This window comes from Pseudoliparis swirei, chromosome 21 (assembly GCF_029220125.1).
Source record: "Pseudoliparis swirei isolate HS2019 ecotype Mariana Trench chromosome 21, NWPU_hadal_v1, whole genome shotgun sequence".
Taxonomy (NCBI): domain Eukaryota; kingdom Metazoa; phylum Chordata; class Actinopteri; order Perciformes; family Liparidae; genus Pseudoliparis; species Pseudoliparis swirei.
The window spans coordinates 18,439,840-18,449,148 of record NC_079408.1 but is presented as its reverse complement, the minus strand read 5'-3'; the positions used below and the strand labels follow the sequence as shown (position 1 = coordinate 18,449,148).

At 47.8% G+C, this 9,309-nt stretch overlaps 1 protein-coding gene and 1 long non-coding RNA gene across 2 annotated transcripts; one reads left to right on the top strand and one right to left on the bottom strand.

The window, feature by feature from the left end:
- Positions 1–310: 310 nt before the first annotated feature.
- LOC130211911 (uncharacterized) lies at positions 311–746 on the bottom strand. Its single transcript, XR_008835197.1, has 3 exons — positions 620–746; positions 458–496; positions 311–361 (listed from the first exon to the last, which is right to left on the bottom strand). It is a non-coding gene; the product is annotated as an uncharacterized LOC130211911 (long non-coding RNA).
- Positions 747–3,849: 3,103 nt separating this feature from the next.
- Positions 3,850–5,513, top strand: sstr1b (somatostatin receptor 1b). Its single transcript, XM_056442835.1, has one exon. It carries the CDS (start codon positions 3,850–3,852, stop codon positions 4,954–4,956), a length of 1,107 nt encoding a protein of 368 aa, XP_056298810.1. The 3' UTR covers positions 4,957–5,513.
- The last annotated feature ends 3,796 nt before the right edge of the window (positions 5,514–9,309 follow it).

The following is a 9,309-nucleotide window of genomic DNA, read 5'->3' as shown; positions in this document are numbered from 1 at the left end:
CAAGCTTGAAGTCAGCTTCCAAAAGGTCAAATTTCACCATGTGACTGGTTTTCCCAGATCCCATCACAAATGGTCTCAGCACTGTTACTACCACACTACCACTAAAAATATAAACCTGTCTTGAAGAAACCTATGCCTAGCTGTGCACTTCACCTTTGCTCCGATGCCCTGAGCATGTCCTCAAAAGGCTGTGGACATTCTGAAATGCCGGCTGGGATGGGGCAGTAGGGCTTGGTGGAGCAGCAGGGCCGGATGGGGCAGGAAGGGTGGATGGAGCAGCAGGGCTAGATGGGGTTGGGGCTGGGCGAGGCTCCACCAACCAGTGGTGACTGGTGGAAAATTGCGATCTTTGCAGATGGTCCTATAAAGTAACAAGAAGTAACCAAATTTGCTATATGAGGAGATGAACTAGTGTTGTAGTACTCGAGTCCAGATGGCAAGATAAAGAATAACTTACCACCTTTTGACACCTGCAGGGCCTTCCGCTTCCATCCTACTGTATAAAGACATTGCAAGGAACTAATAAGTATTTTTTGGGAATTATTGAAGTCATTGTTAAATGTCAGTGTGTGAAAGAGACTTTTTTTAGTCATTAAAGTAGGTCTAGGTTGAACCTTACCCTTCCTGGGCGCCATTTCTTCATGAACTGAAAGAGAAAGGCAATATGAGTGTGATTAGTATTATCACATAATGTTAGGCATATGCAATGTTAAAAATAATCTGGCAGATTTATTCAATAGGCCTATCTGTATAGGCATCTGTAGGAGGAGGCATGAGGACAATTTAACTAAGGGATATCAGTCTACAGTCAACCAGTCTCAACATCAAGTGCCTCACAGGCATCCAAAGCTAATTGGCTGCCTGAGAGCTAACCAGTGTTAGTAAGCAGCCTGGGAGTCAGCCCCTCTTAATGTCCGTCTAGATGCCTTACAGGTATCTAAAACCAACTGGATGCCTGTGAGTTAACCTGTATACCAACGACTAGGCAGCCTGGCAGTCAACACTACCTATGATGCCTCAGAGTTATCCAAAACTGGTGGCTGCCTCAGAGGTATCCTTATTCCAAAGCAGCCTGAAGTCAACCAGTCTCAACGTCAAGTGCCTCACAGGCATCATTTGAAAGATAACCACTAACCATTAACAATCACTCAAATACAGTGATTAATCTGCAGTAATTAATCTTACTTTGTTACCTAATGTTTTAACCAGATTTAGCTCGCTAGCAGGTAGAAATGACATTACCATAGCTAAGATTAGCATAATCTATCTGCTAGCTAGCAGGTTGAAATAACATTACCACAACATTAGCCGGCCCAAAAATAGCTACGTACCTTTGAAATTGTTGAACCAAGTGGGTTAAATGCGCTCCAAGTGGGTTTGGCTCCAAATGCTGGTTTGAATATGCAATGCGCTCCAAAAGTGGATTTGAATATGCGCTCCGCCCAAGTGGGGTAGCGCATTGATTGGATCAGAGTTTTGGGGGGCGGGACCACCTTCCGGCGCCTTCCAGGCAGCGGCTGCCTGGAAGGCGCCGGTGAGGGCTCAAAACACCATCGAGCGTAACAATGTGACCAGATGAACAATAGATGTCATGTGACCAGATGAAAATCACTGCGCTCATGTTCAAGCCATCATTGCACATGTTGAAGTGTGAATGGAGACGTGTTGATTGGTTGTGTTATCTGGTCTGTTCTCATTGAAGCGTCTGAGTAAACATCAGGATATTGGTGACGTCTTATTGCCGTTTATACAACATTTTGCTCAAATAGAAAAACCTCCCACTGGTTCTGATAAAGTATAATCTACAGCGAAACATTTCTAAAACCAATTCTTGGGCCATTTTCTTTGATGAGGAACACTCCTGTTGGACTCCCGTCAGCGCTTCCATTGTTGCTCTTTTCCTGACTTCACAATTTCACTGCACGTTTTCTTCACAGTCCTACATCTATAACCAGCTCTGCGTTCTCCACATCTGCAGCTCGCCATCCCTCTGGCCGTAATGACAATGAAGCGGAGGATCCGGAGGTCTGACTCAGAAAGTCTTTATTCGATCTTTGTGAACCACATCCTGAAACTGTAGAGGCACTGACTCGTTCTACTCTCTCACCAAGTCAATGTCATAATCTCTTCGTCTCCCCTTCTCGCCTCCTTTAAATACTTCACTTGAGGTTTTTCCCAGATCTTCATCAATGCGATTGCCAGTTATCACTCCACAAGAAACGTCTCTCCCAGAACTCGTCTTTCATTTTTAGAGAACCTTTCAATATGCAACACTTTACTTCCCTGTTCTTCATTTCTTTCCATTGTTATCAACACATTCCCAACCCAATGAATCTTCACCATTTCTACTTCTACACAGAGCTTTTGGCCTTGGAATGACTTCCTCACGTTTCTTCCTGAATTCAGTATTACTTCAATATGTCACTGTCAACCTGTTCGACCGCTCAGCGCCGCTCAGCTTATTGCTCTGGCTGACCATCGTATGAGTTCATTGCCCTCTTCCTCCAACAAGCATAGAAAAAGGTCATCATCACATCCATCCCTTGTCATGTGAATGTGGTGTTCCAGCTATTCTGGAATGAAGTAAATACGTGAAGTCAGGATTTCATATACAATGTAAGAAAAACAAATCTGTAAGCCCAAAGTGCACATCCAACCGGTCCGAACCACTAAGTACGAGAACACATCAGTGTTGCTCGAGATGTTTGACGTTCTAATACATGTAAATGTCTGTGTTTGTGTTCCTGGACACCTGCAGCGTCAGGTTTCCTTCGGTATGACCCATTTGTCCTTTGATGTTCGTGCTTGTTGGAGGCCGACTGAGTGACAGTTCTTTGCTTCCTCACAGGTTTCCAGAATCCAGGTCACATAAAATGGGAGCTCGGTGAAGCGTGTGATTTTCTTCTGCGCTCTGCGGCGGCCGTGAAGCTCCACGAGACGAGACGAGTGGCGAGGCCGAGCGTCACGACCTCTCAGAGCGATCCTGACCTGCTGGACCGGTTCAGTTACCAGATGGAGTGTTTTGCATTTACGGCGTGTCCGAGTGGTCGTACCTCGCTTGTGTTCAGGACTCTGCACTGACAGCTGGACCGGAGGGCAGAACGATGTTCACTTAGGGAAGAAGATGGAATGCCCACTAAAGAGCCTGCAGAGCAGAGTGAGGCCACTGAGGGGGCCAACAGACGGAGGACTTTGTGCAGGAGGCCGCTCTTCATTTGTGAAAGTGAAAGTTAACGTTGAGATGTTATCATGACAATAGTCACATGAGTCGTTTGTGTTGTCACAAGCAGCGTAAAGGTAACAGCGGCCACGTGTGTGTTTCCTGAAGCTAACTTTCTGAGTTGTTGATCAGTCGTCCATACTGCTTTCCTAAATGTGAGTGCTGCTGTTGTCTAAATCTTTCTGTGAAGACGGAAGTTTATTTTGAAAAGACACTCCATGAGGAATCTCTCATTTTTCCGGATATTCTGAGAAAAACACAAACTACTACAGAATTAGCTTTTTTCAATCAAAGATTAATAAGTTCGTATTTTTTTCAACTACGACTCCTGCGAAGTCTTTCCAGGTCATCGGCGCGTTCAGACGTTCTTTCCGATGTCCACCCTCATACCTACAGCCGCTCGGTGCTCCTCGAATGGTTGCTGAAACACACATTTGTGATAAATATCGATATATTACCCTTGTGGTCGAGACAGGTGTATTGGGTTGTGCAGCGCACCACCAATTGTCTGCGGCTGGCTTTTTGGTAATCCGTGGAATTACAAATTCCAAGAAGCACACATGTTTACTGCTGCCTCCATCGAATAGCATCATTCCAACTAAGGGTCAGCAAACCCAGCAAAAGGGACTATGAATGTCAATGGAAGCCAGGACTACGGGTCAGACCCGACTCCACTGCCCTACAACACAAGCATGGACTATGAGGACTACTACCAGGAGCCCGACGCCAGTAGCATCATCATCCCGTCCATCTACGCCATCGTCTGCTGTGTCGGGCTGACCGGCAATGCCATGGTCATCTACGTCATTCTGAAGTACGCCAAAATGAAAACGGCCACGAACATTTACATCCTCAACTTGGCGATTGCCGACGAGTTGTTCATGCTGAGCGTTCCCTTTCTGGCCACGTCGGCCGCCGTCCGTCATTGGCCCTTCGGGTCTCTGATGTGTCGGTTGGTGCTCAGCGTCGACGGCATCAACATGTTTACGTCCATCTTCTGCCTGACCGTGCTGAGCGTGGACCGCTACGTCGCGGTGGTCCACCCCATCAAGGCCGCCCGCTACCGCCGGCCGACCGTCGCCAAGGTGGTCAACGTGTGTGTGTGGGGGCTGTCGCTCATCGTCATCCTGCCAATCATCGTCTTCGCCGACACGGTCCCGGCACAGGACGGCGGTGTGGATTGTAACTTCCTGTGGCCTGAGTCGGCGTGGTCACAAGCGTTCGTGGTGTATACCTTCCTGTTGGGGTTCCTGCTGCCGGTCGGCGCCATCTGCTTGTGCTACTGCTTGATGGTGGCCAGGATGCGAGCGGTGGGGCTGAAGGCCGGCTGGCTTCAACGGCGGCGCTCGGAGAAGAAGATCACCCGCATGGTGCTGCTGCTGGTGGCCGTGTTCGTGCTCTGCTGGATGCCCTTCTACATCGTGCAGCTGGTCAGCGTTTTCCACCGGCCTCCAGACCCGATGGTCACTCAGCTTTTCGTCATCCTCAGCTACGTCAACAGCGGCGCCAATCCCATCCTGTACGGCTTCGTGTCGGACAATTTCCGGCGTTCGTTCCAGCGCATCGTGTGTTTCCGGTGGCTGGAGTCGGGCCTGGACGCGGAGCAGGTGGATTACTGCGCCGTGGCTCTGAAGAGACACGGCGCGTGTAGCGCCCTGGACTTCCCCAAGGACGGTCTGGCTTCTGATATGGTGTTTCGCAATGGGACGTATACCTCCCGCACTACCACCGTGTGACCAGGACCAGGACCAGGACCCGGGTTGAGACGAGTAGCCACCACCAATCAAGAAGGTTTCCCCCCTCTGGGTTACACCGCGGAGATACGTCAATGTAATGTATATGTACGTGATATTAAAACCACTGAACATGTTAACTCCCTAATGTCAGGACACAGATGGGCTTGGGGACCGAGGTAAATACGATTGGAACCTTGACGAGCAGAACATTTACAGTTCACCAGCTGGAGAAGAACATTGACAATACAAAAGATGTACATGTTGTCAGGAACAACTCATTTTCAGTTTTTGATGTTAAGCACAAGTGAATGTAAAAACAAAACGGGAACGCTTAGAAGCATTTACACTCTGATCCGTGACTTATCGACAGCCCATAAGAGGCGGTCAGCCATTAACCCATTAACTCATTAACCCATTAACTCATTAACTCATTAACCCATTAACCCATTAACTCATGCACATGTGAAAACCCTTTGTTCATTGGTTGTAATTGTAATTGTTTATTTTCAGATACACTTCAATAAACCAGCCACAATAACCACATTATACGGTTCACACATGCGTTTCGACAATTGACATTTATTTTGTCGTTTTATTATTAGACACAAAGCCATTCCAAAATAAAATTAAGTCTGTGCTGCTCATTGTTTTGGTCTTTTTGACAAGATACTGTTTTTATTCACAAATTAATTCCAATTATGAGTTACTGTTACCACATTTGATGCTTTCATTAATACAGCTGATCAAAACAGTGCAGAGGTTTCAAATTAAAAGCCTGCACTATTTAAGCCAACATGCCATATATTTTAATTTCTAAAATGATTTATTTTTTAAAAACACAATCTCTTAATTTAAACAATATTGTGATAATTTCAGATTAATAATTATGTTTTAATGTATACAACATTTGTGGCAATGTTTTGTGCCAATTAAAAAATACAAATATCTGAATTCGAAAGCCTTAATTTGAATAAACAATGATTTTGTTTATTACAATTAATTCCACAAAATATAATGAATTCACCTTTTCAATTTACACATAATTCATCGTGAGCTTGCTTTGCAATTTGTTTGCGATTTCCAATGATTATAAATTCAGTTGTCATCAAAATCACAGAACCAAAGGTTTTCATTTATTTTTCCACATTATCCATTAGTCGTTTCACTTCATTACAACATTCAAAGACACGTTTAGCATCTTCAAATCAAACAACTGTTTCCGTCTCTTCAGGAAACCGATAACCAATTGTCAAAATACACAAAACATAAGCTGTGATAGAATTCATATAACAATCAGGATCTTAACATAAATACCGTATTAATTCACTTTCATTATTACCGACTGACCCGACAGTTTAAATGTCACCCGAGCTCAGACCCGCCCCCTGTGGATGTCGTGGCTTCAGTGTGCTGCTCTGTGGGGGCAGAACACAACGTCCAATGTAAAACTGAATGTATTGCCTTTGGTGAGATACACAAGCTTAATGTAACGTGTGCCGGTGCTGCTCTTATGATTCGATGGTATAAAAAGAACACGTGACGTCCTGGATGAGTCCAGATGAGTGAAAGTAAGTTATTACTGTGTGTCTCCGTCTGGTTCCGTCTGGTTCTGTCGTGGCTGTATTTTATGCGTGGTACTTGTTCGTTGGGAGATCCATTGGTCCACAGTTGTTTTGCTTCAGTTTCAATGTGAAAGAAAAATGGTTGATAACTATGTAGTAAAGTAAATGTTGAGGTAATGCTTCTACGTCTTCGTCATTTTGTCTCAAAAAAGGGAAATTGTTATATATAATGAAATATTAATTCTGCCTTCAAACTAATTGACAATTACTACAAAGTATATGTGGGAAGTCTTCTCACTTTAAGGTTTCCATCATTCAGGAGGAAACATGAAGCTTATGGACACTTATTTATTCATATAGTTGCTCACAAACCGGCACATCTGTCCAAAGTGATATGAAACCAAAGACCTGGAAGGTTTGACAAAGTTCCTCAAGACGTTTAGTTGCAGTACGATCCGGTTCTTACGTTGTGGGGTTATATTTCAAGTTGAGTGTGATACCATTATTACATCATTGATGCTTCACGTCTTTTACCTCTTCCTCTTAATGTGGATTCTATTTGCCTTACAATGCAAACACGTCTTCATTATTGTAACCATAGTGACGGAGGCTCCGTGAATGATGTAATATATATAGAGAAGAGTCTACAAGAGTCAGAGGACATCCGCAGCATCCGTAAAGCTACGAGTGTAACGACTCGTGTGTCGACCCAAACGCACCCTCGACTCCAGGGATCCTTCGAACTTATATTCCACACTCTGGAAACGGCAGGCAGAGTATCGACAGGACGAAGGGCTGGTAGGTTCTCGGGGAGTCGGACTAGCGGGTTAACCAGGAACAGGCAGGGTCGGCAACAGGAAATCCGTCTAGAAACAAGTGCTGGAGAGTCTGGCATAGAAAAGGAAGAACAATCTGGCAAGGTGTGTGTGTGTGTGTGTGTGTGTGTGTGTGTGTGTGTGTGTGTGTGTGTGTGTGTGTGTGTGTGTGTGTGTGTGTGTGTGTGAGGCAGGAGACTATATAGGGATTTGATGAGTGATCAAAGACAGGTGTGTGAACAGGTGAAGAGAGTTAGACTGACGACGGGGAGTGAGGAGGGTGGAGCTGAAACTGTGACAACGAGCTCTTAACACGACAACTCAACGCTGATCACACGGAGAGTCCACAAGGCTGGAGTCCACAAGGCTGGAGTCCACAAGGCAAGTGCACAAGGCTGGAGTCCACAAGGAGGCAGGAGTCCACAAGGCTGGAGTCCACAAGGCAAGTGCACAAGGCTGGAGTCCACGAGGCTGGAGTCCACAAGGCTGGAGTCCACAAGGCTGGAGTCCACAAGGCTGGAGTCCACAAGGCAAGTGCACAAGGCTGGAGTCCACAAGGCTGGAGTCCACAAGGCAAGTGCACGAGGCTGGAGTCCACGAGGCTGGAGTCCACAAGGCTGGAGTCCACAAGGCTGGAGTCCACAAGGCAAGTGCACAAGGCTGTAGTCCACAAGGCAAGTGCACAAGGCTGTAGTCCACAAGGCAAGTGCACAAGGCTGTAGTCCACAAGGCTGTAGTCCACAAGGCAAGTGCACAAGGCTGTAGTCCACAAGGCTGGAGTCCACAAGGCAAGTGCACAAGGCTGGAGTCCACAAGGCTGGAGTCCACAAGGCAAGTGCACAAGGCTGTAGTCCACAAGGCAAGTGCACAAGGCTGTAGTCCACAAGGCTGGAGTCCACAAGGCTGGAGTCCACAAGGCTGGAGTCCACAAGGCAAGTGCACAAGGCTGGAGTCCACGAGGCTGGAGTCCACGAGGCTGGAGTCCACAAGGCTGGAGTCCACAAGGCTGGAGTCCACGAGGCAAGTGCACGAGGCTGGAGTCCACGAGGCTGTAGTCCACGAGGCTGTAGTCCACGAGGCTGGAGTCCACGAGGCTGGAGTCCACGAGGCAAGTGCACGAGGCTGTAGTCCACGAGGCTGGAGTCCACGAGGCTGTAGTCCACGAGGCTGGAGTCCACGAGGCTGTAGTCCACGAGGCTGGAGTCCACTAGGAGGCTGGAGTCCACTAGGAGGCTGTAGTCCACTAGGAGGCTGGAGTCCACTAGGAGGCTGGAGTCCACTAGGAGGCTGGAGTCCACTAGGAGGCTGTAGTCCACTAGGAGGCTGGAGTCCACTAGGAGGCTGGAGTCCACTAGGAGGCTGTAGTCCACTAGGAGGCTGGAGTCCACGAGGCTGGAGTCCACTAGGAGGCTGGAGTCCACGAGGCTGGAGTCCACTAGGAGGCTGGAGTCCACTAGGAGGCTGGAGTCCACGAGGCTGGAGTCCACTAGGAGGCTGGAGTCCACTAGGAGGCTGGAGTCCACTAGGAGGCTGTAGTCCACTAGGAGGCTGGAGTCCACTAGGAGGCTGTAGTCCACTAGGAGGCTGGAGTCCACTATGAGGCTGGAGTCCACTAGGAGGCTGTAGTCCACTAGGAGGCTGGAGTCCACTAGGAGGCTGTAGTCCACTCGGAAGCTGGAGTCCACTAGGAAGCTGGAGTCCACTAGGAGGCTGGAGTCCACTCGGAGGCTGGAGTCCACTAGGAGGCTGGAGTCCACTAGGAGGCTGGAGTCCACTAGGAGGCTGGAGTCCACTAGGAGGCTGGAGTCCACTAGGAGGCTGGAGTCCACTAGGAGGCTGGAGTCCACTAGGAGGCTGGAGTCCACTAGGAGGCTGTAGTCCACTAGGAGGCTGGAGTCCACTCGGAGGCTGGAGTCCACTAGGAGGCTGTAGTCCACTAGGAGGCTGGAGTCCACTAGGAGGCTGGAGTCCACTAG